The 17,183-nt window shown below is 39.3% G+C and overlaps 1 protein-coding gene across 2 annotated transcripts in view; it reads left to right on the forward strand.

The window, feature by feature from the left end:
* The window catches only part of LOC136448567 (synaptotagmin-15-like), a 50,583-nt gene that overhangs the window by 11,267 nt on the left and 22,133 nt on the right, over positions 1-17,183 (forward strand). Inside the window, exon 1 of one of the 2 annotated variants that reach the window (XM_066448183.1) lies at positions 7,433-7,746. The exons of the other annotated variant lie outside the window; for it this stretch is intronic. Within the exon in view, the coding sequence (XP_066304280.1) occupies positions 7,733-7,746 (14 nt within the window). The 5' untranslated portion in view covers positions 7,433-7,732. Of the gene's footprint in view, positions 1-7,432; positions 7,747-17,183 lie in introns of those variants that run through there. 2 annotated transcript variants of the gene reach the window in all.

Genomic DNA, 17,183 nt, shown 5'->3' on the forward strand with positions numbered 1-17,183 from the left:
AACTCCACTTTATAAGATTTCGTGCATCGATTTAGATATTGCTTATGATATACGATTTTATGTATCACAATACAGGGACACAGCAAAGATAATTTAATAGATATCTTAAATGGGAAATGAAAAATTGTAGGGAGTTGAATATAGACGCAAGTCAAGTGGAACCGAAATTCACACAAAAGCATATTATCAACGTGCATTTGTTAGCCTCTGTGCGCCCTCCTCAGTCTGAATGAAGTCTCTTTAAAAGCTGCAGACATGAGGGGAGGTTACCTCAAGGTCTCATTCATGAGTTTTTTCTTATGATTTTTAATAACATATGCTTACATGTTATAATACGTTCTTTTACATGGGCGCCTTCGTAATGAAGTTATGGGAAATGCACCAAGGTCATTCAGTCTATGTTGAGCACATTTACTCTATATGTGAAAAAAATTACCAACTTCCAGCAGGCATGCAATTCCCTTTTATGGTAATTACAAACGGCACTTAGCTACACCCACCAAAGAGGCACTTTCCAGCTGTAAACGCACGACCTCATAACCCAACGTGCCGGGCTGTGCACGTCCGGCCTCGCGCGCGGCTGCCGAACTTTTCCTGCTAATTTCTTCAGTTACAAACAGGCTTTCATCAGTTTGACGCTTGAGATCAGCTGGGCTAGCTAAAAGGAAATTTCCCACCGAAAAAACACACGTTCATGCAGCCGTTCATTTTTTGGGGTACGGACTCTTTTAGGAGAAATACATGAATGAGACCTTCATGCAGCCGTAAATTTCCACTGACGTCTGATTGACATTAAGCCCCTCTTTTCAACTAAACCTTCAATACGACTTCACTTTGCGACTAAATTTTCGAAAGCAAATGTCACTTTTCAACTTAACAACTTAACCCTGGCTCACGTTGAGAAGTATCTCTAAGAGCAAGGAAGACAAAGGGGGCGCTACATGGAACGCATAGACGCAAATCCCACTTTTACAGTCGGCTTTTGTATGATTTCACGGATAAAGCCGTCTTTCAAATTCAATTTTGTTTTGAATCTGGAATGGGGATAAGCCTGCGGCGAACCAGTAAGTGAAATTCTAAGTAGCCCATACTATACAGCAGAACCAAAAGGTTTTGTATAGTTTCTGCGAGGGTAGAGATATCTGCATTCGTCCCTTAAGACCAAAATAACTGCTTAAGATCAAAGCTGGCGTCAAGCAGTGGTAAAACCGATACGGTAGACAGATGCTCATGTCAGATACACGCTTACATGATATTCCGGGGCAGCCCATTTCCGGTCTAATTATTGATAGTGCATTTTTGAAAGGCAGTGATTCTTTGTGTATGTAGAAAGGGATTACCATGCTTAAGGCGCTTTGAATTGGTTTCTTTATACTGCCTTTTTTATTCTATACATCATAAATACCGATGACCCATAGTAAGTAGCTGTTTATCGAAAGTTTGCAACACTAAAGTTAAAGTGTTAGAAACATTTGCGAGCAAATGCAAAATAATTCTCTTTACATCGTGCCCTATAACGTTAAACCGAATTCTTCTGTGTGTCAAATTATGCAAAACACCAATTTCTCAATCACACAAGAGGGTAGTACAGGCAACCACCTGGCGCAGGTAACCACTTTCAGTCACAAGCCACATTAATTAAAACAGTCCTATCCAAATTTACATAGTTAAGACCCTCTGCTGAGCAACTAACTGTCTTACCCAACCAGCAACCACTTTTTTGTGAACCCCAGCAGCAATGAGCATTCACACTCCACTCGTTCGTTTCAAGGCATTCTCATTTGAGGTGAAGCATGATGCTTTTTCAAGTAGCTAGTGCAATGCGCCACTCAACAACCAAAATTACATGACAGTGGCACCTAGCCTAGCAGCAGCCATTTTAAATTGAGGATTTCTGAAGGCGCTAGCCTGGTAACCTGCCAACTTAGGGGTGTTTTACCGGTCCCAGTTCTACTAAGCTTGGTCCTTATCCTGTCATTCTATCTTTCAAGCCGGCAATTATAACTACTGCCGCCTCAAAAATTCAAGACAATTTATACTCTCTCTATATATGTATCAACCAACCTGTCTGAAGCACCAACCTGGCCTCAGTAACAACTTCTACACAAACACTTGAGCGGTTTCTAAAACCATGTTTCTTAATCAGATAAATTGAAACCTAATCAATACATACTACTGTAAATGCATTAAAGTTCGCGTGGATTTTATTTCACGCTAAGGCAAGAATAGAGTGTTCTCGGTGGTTTTACTTTGCGGCAGCGCTATAGTCACACACTGCTACAGTATTGGACAGAAATGTTCGCGAGGGTTTTAAGTTTGCGGTGAAACGGTCGCCGCGAAAACCGCGAACATAAAACCACCGCGAACATTTCCCCATTTACAGTAATTATTTGTATCTAAGATACGGTGCAGAGAACGTTGGAGTGCCTCTTGGCATCAGAAGTAGACCACCGACCTTTGCATTTTGCGTCCTTCCCCGAATAGCCCTAATTAGTTTCACTTCACGTATGTATGGAGTCCTTTGATATTACATGGATGATACGTGAGAGACCAGGCGTTCCACAGCACACGCCCACGGTGTTGCACCTCTGGTCCATACCGCCCGGCAATCAGGGCAGTAATGACTGTTCTACTTTCATTCTATCTTGTAGTGGCGTGGTAGTGGCCCGCAGTGAATATTCAACAAGTAAGTCATAACTCTACTAACGTAGGAGTGCTTATTACATGTAATAAGTATTCATACAGATTCAACGGATTCCACTCGAGTTCTACGCAATAAACGTACAATCCATAACTAAGAAACATTGCAAATTTTACGGAACTCATAAGATCAACTACCAAGAAACATTCTATCCTTACTAATTTCGTTGATCACGTGACCTCCTCCCACGATATCTTGGCTTTAAAAAAACTCAACCTGCGCTAATGTAGGCTTCTTATGAGACATATCGGTGTATCTTGGACTAACAGGGCGAGACTGAGAATCGGTGTTAGCGTAAAAATTAAAATTCGTATGGATATTTAGGCACCCTTTACCATGCTTCGCTCACAACTGGATAAGGGGCCCCGCCGGGTAGTTTACGGGCTTTTTTCTCGTTGCAATTTCGGGCGTGGCACACCCTGTGGCTACCGGGTTATATTTAGGCACGGCCAATGCCCCTGAGTTTTTAAAACTTGGAGTTAAAATCAACCCGGGACCCGGTAACAAATAGACGCTGTAAGCTAATCGTGATAACACAGAGGGGTACTCCCGAATCCGGCATCGCGACAAATTTGTGGCTTCAGAGCCCGGTCGGGGCTACATCCTATGGGCACCTATGCAAATGTGACCGAGGCATTACATCAAAAGAAAATATGATGTTTAACTAAGTAACTCTAAAAAGTGTATGCACAGAGTTGGTCTCATTTGGTCTTTTGTATCTTTCCCTGGTACTGAGATGATATCCACTTCTTTCATGCGTTACTTGTCGACTCACTATGCTCGCGATCAATTTGATGTTGTGCTTTTCGACAACAGTATCTAACGAGCTACATTCAAGAGGAAATGATATGATTTCTGGGGACATGCCTGTTTAAATATAGTTCAAGTGCCCGCTTTAAAGTACACTCACTGTTGGCCTAATCGTTATATATAAAGCATGATACGTCCGTTTGGCGTACTGGAAATAGAAATGACCCACCTTCTGAAACAAATGAGTATGATTCATGATAGCAAATTTATTCTTGGCACAACCATATCTACCGTATAACGTTGATAAAGGTTAGACATCCAGGTAATAAGATACTCCAAAAATAGTTACTCAAGCAACTGAATAAAATTTGGAAACAGACGTTTCAGACAAATCTTGCATAACTAGTTGGCATATCTACCTTACTTCAGTTTCTGCCAATTCAAGTACTATGTTCTTAAGTTTGGAAGGACGCGTTGTTTTTATACATAAGGCTATACTGATTTGATTATACAGAAATCTTTATTGACACAACAAAAGTACAGCGACTTCCGTAAGGTCTTCTACAACTAAACATGCAAACAACAACAATGAGATACAAAATAATTCACCTTAGTACAAGTATAACAAGTATATGAATACTTCAACATGTCGAGTTTAAACTATCACTTACCCCAGAACGGATATGAGCAAAAAAGGCTAAGTGGTAGAGAAGTCAGTATGGCCTAAGGTTTGGAAGGACTTTTTTTATAAGACTAATTTTGGTTAGCTTTGATGAAAGCCGGAGGGAAGGGTCGGCGTGTTGCCATGACTGGAAGGATTACAGGCTACAGCGCTATTCTTACCGGTGGAATTTACACCGAGCATTAGGGAACTGTCTAGGAAATCCTGGCACGTCATTGTGCAAAGCCTTTAAGCTTTATTTCACACGGAACTAATTCTCTCAAATATCAACCAAGACAACTGGGGTTCTGGTAGAAGAAAGCAATGTTTTTAATCTATGGTATAGTGGGAAGAAAAATAATTATATAGTCTTTATGCTGAAGACACATTGAAACAATATGCACTTTATTTAAGTTTTTGTTGTTAAATTGTTTTGACTGATCACTTGTTTGACTGTATAAAATGTTATTTTCAATACCAAGACCAGCACCTGTTATATCTATTGTTGGTCCCGAAGTGCTATTTCTAGTACCAAGGACGGCACCAGTTATATCTATTCTTAATAGCGAAAATTTTATTTTCAGTACGAAGGACAGCACCAGTTACATCTATTTTTGATGATGAAATGTCATTTTCAGTGCCAACGACAGCAACAGCTACATCTATTGTTGATAATGGAAATGTAGATTTCAGTACAAAAGATGGCACCATTTATATTCATTGTTATCAATGAAAATGTCATTTTCAGCACCAACGACAGCACCAATTATATCTATTGTTAATAATAAAATTGTTATTTTCAGTCCCAGGGACAGCACGAGTTATAATCTGTACATTATGAAAATGTTGATTTCAGTATCAAGGTAAGTACCATTTATATCTATTGTTGATAATGAAAATGCCATTTTCAGTATCTAGGCAGCACCAATTATATCTGTTGTTTATACCAAAATCACCTGATGTGTGCAATTTAGTACTGAAAATGCAGCCGAACTTAATATTTTCGCATGACACACGACTTCATAACCGTGATTTCTAGCAATCAGGCCACGACATCCGATGCCAAGCATTAGATTGAGGCTGTGCTTTGGTAGAGTGATAAACCAAGCAAGAGGAGGGGGCAGGTTTGGAGCGTGTCTCGACTGTCGATGGACAGATTCCAATAGACTGCACTGAATAGAGGTCATCACTTCAGGGAGAAAGTGGAACGTGCTATTCCTACAGCACGCCTCTTCTCTTAGCTTGACTTCTACAAAGAAGAACATGTACAAAATATGGAACCTTTAAATGCCTTCTATCGGGCTTCTCAATGTTAAGTTCGTCTTTTATGTTATAACTTGCGTGCAAAAGAATCCATACTGAATATTCCACATAGAACTTACCCCCAAAGGACGCACATATAAAAGCTATACCTGAAGCTGCCGTCCTCTTTTGGGATAAAATGTAATTCCTTTTCTCTGGCTGTTAAGTGCAAGTCTAAGGCACACGTTAGGTCATAGAACACTGGGCTGAAATTCAATATCATTAACAACTGTGGTAGGTTCTCATGTTTGTTTGTCACATCACAGTTTTCAGTAAATAAGAGAGCGTTAATTAACACTTAGTCAACCGATTCACAAATGCCTCGCTACAGTCTATGCATTTTAACTATCTAACTTGCTCTTCTACTACCCCTACCTTAGATTCTACATGTATTTTGGGAACTACATTTTCAAAATCAAACGGAAGGTTGAATGCTTAAGTGCTAGACAAGCATCTATATGTAGTATCACTTCCCAAATCAAGCCTTCTCCTAATACGGTATTTCAGCCTGGAAGCCGCTGTATACATAAAAGCCAGGAAGTTTGGATCACAAACGTTTTCTCGCGACTTGTGGCATTTAAAAACCGTGCAATCCTTGCGCACTCGGTTGCATTTCCGTGCTTTCATCATGGCTATGGTTAATATGATGGGGATCAGTCGCCACTGTAGGCAAAGAAAAAACACGAGAAAACTAATATCTACACCTTAAGGTAAAGGGGTTACAAAGTGATTCATAAATGAGAAGTGCTGTTTGCTTGCAGGCATTTGATATTTCATCACGTCTATCTGTGCATTCACCTGTGTAAACTGGGTTTGCTTGATATTAGTTACCTCAAGAATATTTGATATCTTTTTGTCATTCAATTCAAAGCGCAACGATCCATAAAATATATCAAATTTATATCTTATATTGAATCTGATTTTTTTCACAAAGAAGCATTAGTCAAGTTCTCAAGTGCGATGTCTTAAATTGAGCCGATGTTCTTCCAAGTTGAATGAATGAATGATTTATTGAACTTCAAGAAAGAACATTGCGGCCACAGGCTGAATTGCGTCAAAAATGTATAATACATAAAATGTATATTCACAATTTTAGTAGGCTTTCAAAGGTATCGTGGTTTAACATCTTTCCTTTTTATTGAATTTTCAAAACATGATCATTTACATTGTGCCGTCGAGGAGGAATCTGACAAGATAGGGTATCGGTCAGTCTATGTTGAGAGGGGGGTCAAATATCTGCCGTGTGCCCCCTCCAATCTTCCCCCAGGACTTCCATTGACCAGCTCATCATTAGGATGATGTTGTGGCCAGCTGGGAAATCTCCCAGTGATAGATTAGATATTCTTGAAACGATCTAATTTCGAAGGAAGTAGAAAATTAGAGAAGAAGATTAAGGACCGCCGGTGCCGTGTTTCATGTCAACGTACAGTGAATGGGCTGCTTCTTACGTCATCTAATTTACATACTGAGGTTAGTAGCAATTCCTGGAACGGTCTAACTTCGTAGAGAATTACGGAGAAAGATTGGGCCAACCGGTGCCATGTTTATGTCAACGAACAGCTGTTATGGACTGCTTCTGACGTCATCTTATTTGAATACTATGGTTGACGGCAAAATTTACGTCAAAACAGTTGCTCAAGCAACTAGATACAATTTTGACAGCAAAACTTGTCTTAGATTTAGTGTGCCGTGTGCTTGATATAGTAATATACAAAAATAATGATTTGCTAAAAATATTTGGAGGATGTCTTAACCGAAAATACTGCAAACTTCTTAGTCACGTGTCAGTCACGTGTTAATCACGTGTCAGCTATTTTTTTAAACATACGCGGCACCATTTGTTGAAATAATCGCATTTTTCTTGTGACAAATAAGACGGCTTTGATCGTGAGGAAACAAGAAACAACAAAGTCTTCCGTTCGGCCCGTGGAGTCGACATATTATCCCGCCAAAGACAGAACACAGGCGAGTTTATTTCACGCACACAGACGGCGAAGCAGGGCGTCAGCTACGGTGTCGTATCGGTGGAGTCGGCCGGCGCATAGGCGTACTGCCTCTCTGAATCTGCTCTCACCAGATTTTCCATCTCTCTCTCTTGTATCTTTGCCATATGACAACAGGTGCCGGCTTAGCAATGGTTAGATAGCCTGGCATGTCCCCGTATTCAGAGAACGGCGTCATATCTAAGGCATTGCTTTGGTTTTAAAAACCGTACGGTGTCAAGGGTCTACAATGAAGGATTCGTGGGTCTAGCCGCGTGGTTCATTCATCATCAATCTACAACCCGGCAACCAGTTGAATCTTCGCCAGTCGTCGCGATGGGTGGTATAGTGTGAGTACTTTCTGTTATGATTTTGAAAGGTTGCTAGTTGATTAATGCTATTTTCATTGAATTCTTTTCGCTGGATGTTGATGTGGAGTTTTTGTGTACGAAATGTTTCCACCCCGTTACAGTAATCCAGCATTCAAGTGTAGTAGAAGTTTTTATTCTTTAAAACGGCTGACAAGTTGTGGCCGTAAGCCTGGCCGAATTATCAGGCTTGTTTAAATATACAAAAGACACATTATGATGGAAGATGATGCATTATCACTAGAAATTTCAAGGCGCACAGTGTCTGACTGCAATTACGTTAACAAATAAATATCTCCGCGCCATAGGTGAAAACACTAAAATTACACATCTTTCTTTAAACAATTCGTAACTTATTGAAATTGTATTTCTTCAACATATTCCGCCCACTGGTGTATAATATCTTCCTAAGATCATGACTTCAAGTTATTTTCATTTTTATGCATATCTCGACTATGTAAGCGGAATCTGAAAACGAATCTATTCTGTGCGAATGTTCAAACTACAATGTACCTTCCGGCTCTCGCTGTAGCTCTGTTCATCATCAAAAGGTTTTACGATAAGATGTCTGACTGAGTTGGCCAGGAAACGAGGTCGAAAGGGCGGTAAAAGAATGGGATTATCAAGGCACAAATGCTCAAGTGCGAGTTCTAGCAATTCAAGTGTAGCGCTGACTCTTAAGGCCTAAGGAAAAATTATTATGTTTTCGGTTACAGTCTTGACAAAAATAGAGCCGGTAGGTAGGGCTTCTCTTCTTTCTTTCTTTCTTTCTGTCTTTCTTTTTTTTCTTGATTTATGCCCAAGTGATTCAACAGATACATCTTAACAATGTATGTTCAATATTATGTTATAATTGTAGCTGTACATTCTACAAGCAAAAGTATATTGATACACTAAGCAAAGAAGTACAGTGTTCACTACACATTCCAACATCAATTGGTCTAAACCTTAATCCGCTACGAGAGTGTGGCATATAGAAAGTCTGACTTTTTGGATTCTATTTTGAATGTTTATCCCTCAGGTGTTAGATCAAAATTCTATGTCCTTTGCCAGCGGGCGACCAAAAGGCTAGGGTTGCTAGGGTAGGTTAGGTAACATTAATCACAGCATTTTTTTAAAGGCCTCAACACAGCCCGTCAATCACATATGAACAGCTATGGGCAGTGTTGGCTGCTGAGTTCTTGACCTAAAACACACGGGAGACTATAGGGAACTTATCTAAACAAAGATGCCTGCTATACGTTCATTCCTGATGCGTATAGAGACCTTCTATGGGATTGCTTTTTGTAAGTAATTTTTTTCTCACAGATAACAAGTATGATGATGTGTCCCATACATGCAGGTAAAAGATTGGTAACTAGATATGAAGACAAATAAAAGATTAGAAAATGATATTATCTGAGACAAATTTGTCGTGATGATTGTTTTCCTAAATCGAAACACTGGAGTAGCCTGATATGCACATCGATTATCGAACTATAGTACTGTACTACATTACAGAATTACTTACAGGCTGGTGGACGTACTGACAGCTGAAAAGTATCTAATACCAGCTCAAAAAATGATCAAGTATCAGAGTTACCATCCTAGGATTAGTCTTCCAAAGTAGGTATTTTTCTAGAACTATCGTATAATTGAAATTGTTATCACCAAGTGACAGTCGGGGAATCTTCGCTGGATTGCTTTAAAGAACATTTACAGCTAGATGTGCAAACGTGATGTTGGTAGGTTGTTCAGGGCAATGCAACCAGCTGCTGCTGCGCCGCGTGCCTACAATGCTGCTGTATTACGCCGAAAAGCGGCTATACCGGCTATACTGATACATATTTAGCATAATTAAGACCTTTGTTCTCATGCAATGCACGGAATCAACTCTTTAGGCATACCTTAAAGCACAGTGTAAAGATTAAGTTTTTAGCACCCCTTTCCGCATGTTTTAAGGGATGCTTTAATTTCGTGCAGTGATATGGACTCCTACATCAACATTTTCACCGCTTTTGAGTCATTAAGGTTTCGACAGCTTGACAACACTGCAATCCGAATGAATCCGAAGACAAAACTCTCTGTTATGCTTGTTTTCGGAGTAAATCAGGCGACACTGAAGCGATATTGATTTTGGTCTAAGAAATCGAACTTCTGAAATCCGCCTGTCATCAATAAAGTCCTACATGTTTGCAGGGTAAAGAGTCAAAGGGTAGAAACCTTGGAGGGGGTGAGGGCAAATGAGGACACCTAAACGCATATTACTAATTTACTAGTCACACTATTGGTACAAAGGGCTGTAGGTGCTTAGTGCTACAAACAATATTTGCCCATAAGGGCAGGCGATAGAGATTTAACGTGAAATGTTTCTTCCCTCTGTTTGCCTCGTTTCTAATACTATTTGCTGTCTACATGAAGAAAGGCAGAGACGAAGTCTGTGAACAACACAATGCAGTTTGTGACTTTTTCCTACTTATAATTAACGTCGACGTTGAAGTGAGATTAAAAGATTAAACTCATGTGGGTAAGATAAGGTTCATCTACAATGTAGGTTTACCAGACTAGTGATTGTGAGAGTAATAATTCAGCCATCGGTATATGGTCATGACAACAGTGTATCGTCTCTAATATCTAATTTCTAATCTTTAATAATCTCTAATTACGGTGTGGTATCTGGTGGTACATCTAATTAGGCTTGTCTGTGTCCAGTAATTAGATATATTAGTGCTTAAATCCCGACAGGCAGACCCTCTTCCTGAACGATGCCATATAGAGATATGCTTAATGTCATCAGAGATAAGAGACGACCGCCTATAGTTTTACGAGCAGACAAGCACACACACACGCACGCACGCACGCACACACACACACACACACACACACACACACACACACACACACACACACACGCGCGCGCGCGCGCGCGCTAACACACGCACACGCGCACGCACACACGCACACGCACACACACACACACACACACACACACACACACACACACGCACATACAGACCTTCACTACCCTCGCGCGCCTGTAAAGTCCTCCCAATCCCACCGCTGCCACCGAGTGTGATTATATTTTGTCACATTAAAATTCTCTTTAACAAATTGCAACAAATTCGCCACTTAAAACCTTAAAAGCTATATTAAGTAAAACAGGATCTTGAAGAAGAAATCATATCTCCTGTGCTGCCGGCCCGGATATCCTATAGAAGCCATCTTGAAACGATGAGCCCGGAAGAAAAGAAAACGATGACGTAGTTACAATGAATTAAAGTGGTGTACAATATCGTCAAGAGTTCTTTTGATTTCCCGGATGCCTGCATCATGAGCTCAAGCCGGGATAATGAGCTACTCCACAGGTGTATAGAATCAGAGGGAGAGGGGGGTTTGAGTTTCAATTTAAAAGACACAGCGTTGTTCTGATCAGTGGGTGGAGTCGGTGGACACGCTTGCTACATGAGCAATCAGCGTACACCAGGGAGTTAGGAGGGGGGGAATGCTGCCAACAGACTGCAAAGTGAAATCTTTACCTGTTAAACATTACTTATGCTGGTCAGGAAAGGACGACGTTGCCGTATAGGATGATGAAGATTTCGAAAGTTGCGTTATCATCTCCGTTAAAAATAGAGGTTATATTTTCAGTAGCGTTTTTGTGTCTGTCTGTCTGTCTGTCTGTCTGACTGTCTGTCTGTCTGTCTTTCTTTCTTAAGTCAACAAGATAACTCAACGGCTCGGTGGATTGGTTTCATAATGAGTGTTATGGTAGGTTGTGACAAAGAATGGAAGTAGTATGATTTTAAGCCTCCCGGCGGCTTTTCTAGGTATTGCTGCTGAACTTCCGGTTTTGATACCTCATGTTCTATTCAATGTTTTGTCGTGATTTTCGGTTGGTAGATAGCGCTTGTGGTTGGGAAGAAGTGACATAAGTTTGGGCCCTATATTTAAAAAAATACAATGATATTGGATTTTCATATGGTGCTATGACACCTGAAACACATTACATACTCCCCAGATTAAACAGGAAAATTAATTGATATTTCAAGTCACAACATACATGTATGGTTTTTTAGAATTCGATAAGGCATGCAGAAGGTTTTTTTGTAATTGATGCCTCCAAGATATATATAAGTCACTGACGAAAAATAGCGGATGCTGTCTGAAATGTCTGACTGTTTCGAAATTTTATCAAGCTGCTTGAGTAACTATTTTTGGCAGATCTTAATACTGATGTCTAACATTCATCAACGCTCCAAGATAGTCACTGTGCTACACATGGGTATTTTTTTCGCGGCCAGTAAATTTGTAACTAAAAAAGAGGCTCGTCCATTTAGATATAGTTTGCCAAAACGTTCTAGGTATAACTATTACAGATGCTCATCATATCAAATTATCCTTAACACGAGCTGTTGGATGTACCGAAGAACCTACCCTATTCACATCATCAATCGCGATACACGTCAGCGGTCAAAGCTACAAATAATTAGTTTCTGACGACCCATAAGATTGGCAAAACACCGCGAGTTTTTGCCGACGAAACGTTATCTATACGTGCATGATATATCTACAGCTTTTATCCTGATATGTGAAATTGTTCTACGTACCATGCTCAAAGGGATTTGATATTTATTCCGTCTTATAAATAAATGTAAGTACATTCATACCCTTTACAGTGTACCGATGGGTAAATACATCAGAGAATGTTTAGGCCTTAGAATCAGTAGCGTAAACGATAAGTTTAACTCAACATGTCGATTCTCGTATACATACACTTCTACGTAGGTCAATTCATTTGAACCCTCTTGTTTGTTTGTGTGTATAGTTGTAGACCTTACATAAGTCTCTGCATTTTTGTTGTGTCATTAAAAAAGACTGCGCTTGTAAAGATTCAAAGATCAGGGAAGATGTTTGATCCTAAAGTTATTATCTAAAAAGATATTTGTAAGGTAACAGTTGCTGGACGAGAAACTGGATAGATTTTGGAAACGGTCAGACATTTCAGGTATCATCCACTATCTTTCTTCAGTGACACTGAGCAAGATCTGTAGATCACCAGGTTTTCAACCATGTACTATGACTTGATTTGAAAATAATGTGAGTACAGTTTTAGATAGACCAATAAATGGGAAACAGAAATAAGACAAAGAGATGGCAAAGTTTTTATATTAATGAGTCAAACTTAAAATTTTGTTTAAGTTCAAAAGCTAATGCAGGCTCGCGGGTAGAGCTGAGTCCCAAGTGCCGGACAGTGCGATACAGGCCTATCCAGTTGCTTGAGTAACTCTCACCTTGCTACCTGGATCTTTTACCTTTATCAACGTTGGTTGCATATTCATTACAAATTGTTAATCCATTATACGGAAACGTAACCTAGATACAGCCAAGCTACATCAACACGTGGGTCGTATAGCAAATGTTTGGAGTGCCATTAAGTCGTGCTCATATCCTTTTTAGCACTGATATGTCATTAACGGGGCATTAAGGTAAATGGATATAATGTACTCTAATATTTAAAAAACGTGGCCCTCGAGTTTATTTTATCTATGGGCGGTAGAGAGTAATATAAATGGTTACAGATACAGACAATTACTCAATACGCATTAATATGTTGGCTTTATTAAAGGTGATATTGACTGTATGATGAATCAACTCTTTGTGGGCATGACCATGTATACTTGTTTTAAAGATGATAATTTTTGATCATCAAAAAAGTCATCCCTAGATTCTTGATAAAGACGAATGAAATCGAAACCGCTTGAATTCCGTCTCAGCACTGCGAATAAAGTCATGCCTAGTTGTTTGATCTTTGCTTGGATGTTGGATGGTTGTTTTCATTGGCAATGCCTATAATTGTATTTGTATGCGCAACAGGTGGTTGTCGGACTTGACAAAAGTCAGCTGGCCCAGAATCAGGAGGTACAGTTCGTTGTAAATCGTATCAAGCGTCCTGAATACACGTTAATCAGTAACCCTATAGGCGGAAATACACGAGCAGGAGGTATAATTGTATTTTAAGAATATTGAGCGACACGTGCCTCATCAATACTACGGAAACCGGTAATGATATTTGTGGTCGGAAGAAATTAGAAAGCCGAGATTTGACAGCTAATGCAAAATATTTCCCCACGGTTCGTTTCCACAAATATTGACCCTTGCAGGAGTGGATTTAGTACCTCTGGCGAATGTTCAACAAACTAAAAGAAAGATATTTGAAAATAGATAAGCAAAACGATTTGATCTGATAATATCAGGAAATTTCTTCTTGATAGAAATTGTTAATGCAGCATAATGACTGATGGAAGATACAGAATGCTGTTTAAAACGTTTAAAAATCCCATCCGGTTGCTTGAGTAACTGTTTTTTTGCGTATTAACGCAGCAAATTTCTATGTGTGACTTTAAGTTGATCGGATGTTGATCATGGCTTAAAGGCGAAGGATGACAAACGTCATTAAGATAACACCCACTGCTTTCCTTTCACCTATTTGGAAGCAACATCATGAAATCCTATCTTCCCGGACGCATTACTTAGCAGTTACGACGTGGGTGCGTGTGTTCAGGTGTCCGGATTTTAACCCTCATTCGACCGTATAGGGTCCTTTCGGACCCCAGGCGTGTATCAATGTGTGCCATATCATACCGTCGGAGAAAAAAGGCCTTCCTTGATTTTGTTTGTGTACATGTCTTAACAACTTTTGGCCCATTTTTGTAGGACTTAAACTCTTTAGTAGTTTGCGACGACAGCATCTGTAGCAGACATTTGATGTATTTGAATTTGTCAACTCAAAACAGCAAAAGGCGTTTCAAACACAATGTATAAAGACGATTCAAACTCTACAACTGGATAAAATTCGTAGACTTAATTCCGGACGTTTCGAGTGACATCCATCACTCTTCTTCAACGTCACTAAAGTAAACTGGCAAAAATAATGAATACAATGCTAGTAATTTTTAACTTGAAAAACCGGTTGAACATGTCAAGGACACTAACTTGTAAGAAACGTATGCAAATGTCATTAAAATGTGAATCATGTTAGGATAGTTCCTATGGTAAGACAACACCATAGGGAATGTTACGGCCCTTTGTGTTGCAAAGCGGAGTCCCACACAATGGTTCCCTTTCGCATACTAAGAAGTAACATTACAACATGATGATGACACCCTATCTTCCCGGACTCAGTGTCTATCAGTTCTGACGTAGTTATGTTTTGGGTTTCCGATTTGTGTACACAACGATAGCATAGATATACATGGACATTCGATGCATTTGTGAACTCGAAACAGCAAATTCAACGGTCTTCTCTAACGCATTGCCTAGTAGTTCTGACGTAGTTGTGTTATGAATTTCCGGTTTGTCTATACATTAACAGCATCTGAATTGGACATTTGATGCATTTGTCAACTCAAAACAGAAAACGACATTTTTATTATCATTTTCGCGGGTACACTGCTTTCTTTGATCGTTATTCCGGTAATCTTGCCAGGACACAGTTTCCGTCAAAGAATATTGCGATTCTTCCGGCGTCTAACACATCATATCTTGATATTCCCAATGCACAGGCTTATAACTCGCTTTAGCCTTATCTTTAAAGGAGACGTGACTTGAGTAATGATGCAGTTACCAGACCAAAAATTCATTCCCAACTCTTATCACAAAAACAGTTATTATCTTTCAGAGAAAGTTAATTGATGTCGTTCCAATCGCACAGTCATGATGTTTTTCATGCGCCGTTATCATGCCCAAATCCTATATCCGCCATTCTAGCTCAATTCCGATATAAATCATTCCAAAAGCGAGACGACTGCATCAATCATATATGTCTCCATTGTAACACACTGACCATGGTAAACGTTACTTTTTAGTTATTAGTGAAATATTTGAGTATGGAAGGTAGCGCTAGAGGAAGATGGGAAGACCAGATCTTCGACACACTCCAAGGGCTGGGGATCACCAGAACCGACTGGAGGGTCTACGCCTAGAGTAGACAAACCTGGCGTGACCTAGCTACGCATGTCTGTAGCCGCTATGCATCAGCTCCATATGCTCACGAATGATTAATTGATAATGATGAGAATAAGTTGAGTTACAATTAAGTTCATGCCGTGCTTATGTCATCTGCTTTGGGTTCTTTCGCCTGTACGTAAAGTTGCTTTGTCTACATTTTAGAAACGCTTGCATGTAATAAAATTGGTGTCTTGCATCTGAACAATTTAGGTTGGAAGTTATAAAAGACTGTGTTTCCTGCTCTAGCCTTTGTCTTGGTTTACCGTTGGCAAATGACATAACACTTCCGATTGAGTGATGAAACTCAATACACGCTTAATTTATTTCACACTCTGTTAAAAGATAAAGGCTTTGAAAAGTTAGTGTAAAATTGTGCAGTAAACATTGTACTTCTTTGTCCAGTTTATCAATATTCTTGTCCTTGTACAATGCATATCAGTACGAATACAATAGATGTTTTAAAAAAACAGTATCCTTGTGTATTCCAGTTTTGCATTGTAAAACTGTATTTGTTAGGTCACTTCGGCCAAAATCTAAAAAAAAAGGAAAGAAAAAGATAGTCCCTACCTGCCGACCCTATTAGTAACACAACATCTATTGCTAGTCCTAACTACCAGACCGTAGGAAACTTACGATGTCGATCACACGTCGTCCCCATTTCGTTCTGAATAATGAATGAATGAAGACCTTTATTGGACACACATACCCACTGGGCTCAGTACAGGTCACAACAGAAAACGTTACAGTTTACAAATACATACATACAATGACAAGCTAGCACTAGTCTAATACTGTAAGTCTACTTAGATCCGCGGTATAATCAGATTCGCGGAATCCGCGGCGACCTTTAGTAGACTTACAGTAGACTTACAGTAGTTACGTGGATTTGGTCTCTTGTCGCTTCTTAGTAATGGTGTAAATATACGTGTACAAAAGTGCTCAATAAATAAGAGTTTGTTTAATAATGCAACATATATATTAAAACAATGGGATAACATAAAGCCTGGTTGTTTTTGACTTGCGTGTAAGTTAATGAAGTTACTCCTTCGGGTGCATTGGTTGCCATCCTGAATTATAATTCTCTTCATATTGCAAATGTTAATTATCATACTTATACGATTTCATAGCGGTCATGATCGAAACGTTATGCGAATCTAAATCAAGAATATTGAAATTTGAAAACAAAGACAAACGTGCTTACCAATGTTAACTCAAAGCTAATGTCTTTTTTCTGTATGTATTTTCTGTATCTAATATCTCCAATCTCCAGCTGCTAACATAAAAAATAATCCAACCAGACCAAGGGGATATAGAAGAACTTTATTGCACGACAATTGTATATATGACACAAAGTATTGCAACAATTCTTAAACATAATACAAAGTAGAAGTATAGAATAAAACTTAACATCCTAATTACTAATACAATACATA

This window comes from Branchiostoma lanceolatum, chromosome 14, assembly GCF_035083965.1.
Source record: "Branchiostoma lanceolatum isolate klBraLanc5 chromosome 14, klBraLanc5.hap2, whole genome shotgun sequence".
NCBI lineage: Eukaryota > Metazoa > Chordata > Leptocardii > Amphioxiformes > Branchiostomatidae > Branchiostoma > Branchiostoma lanceolatum.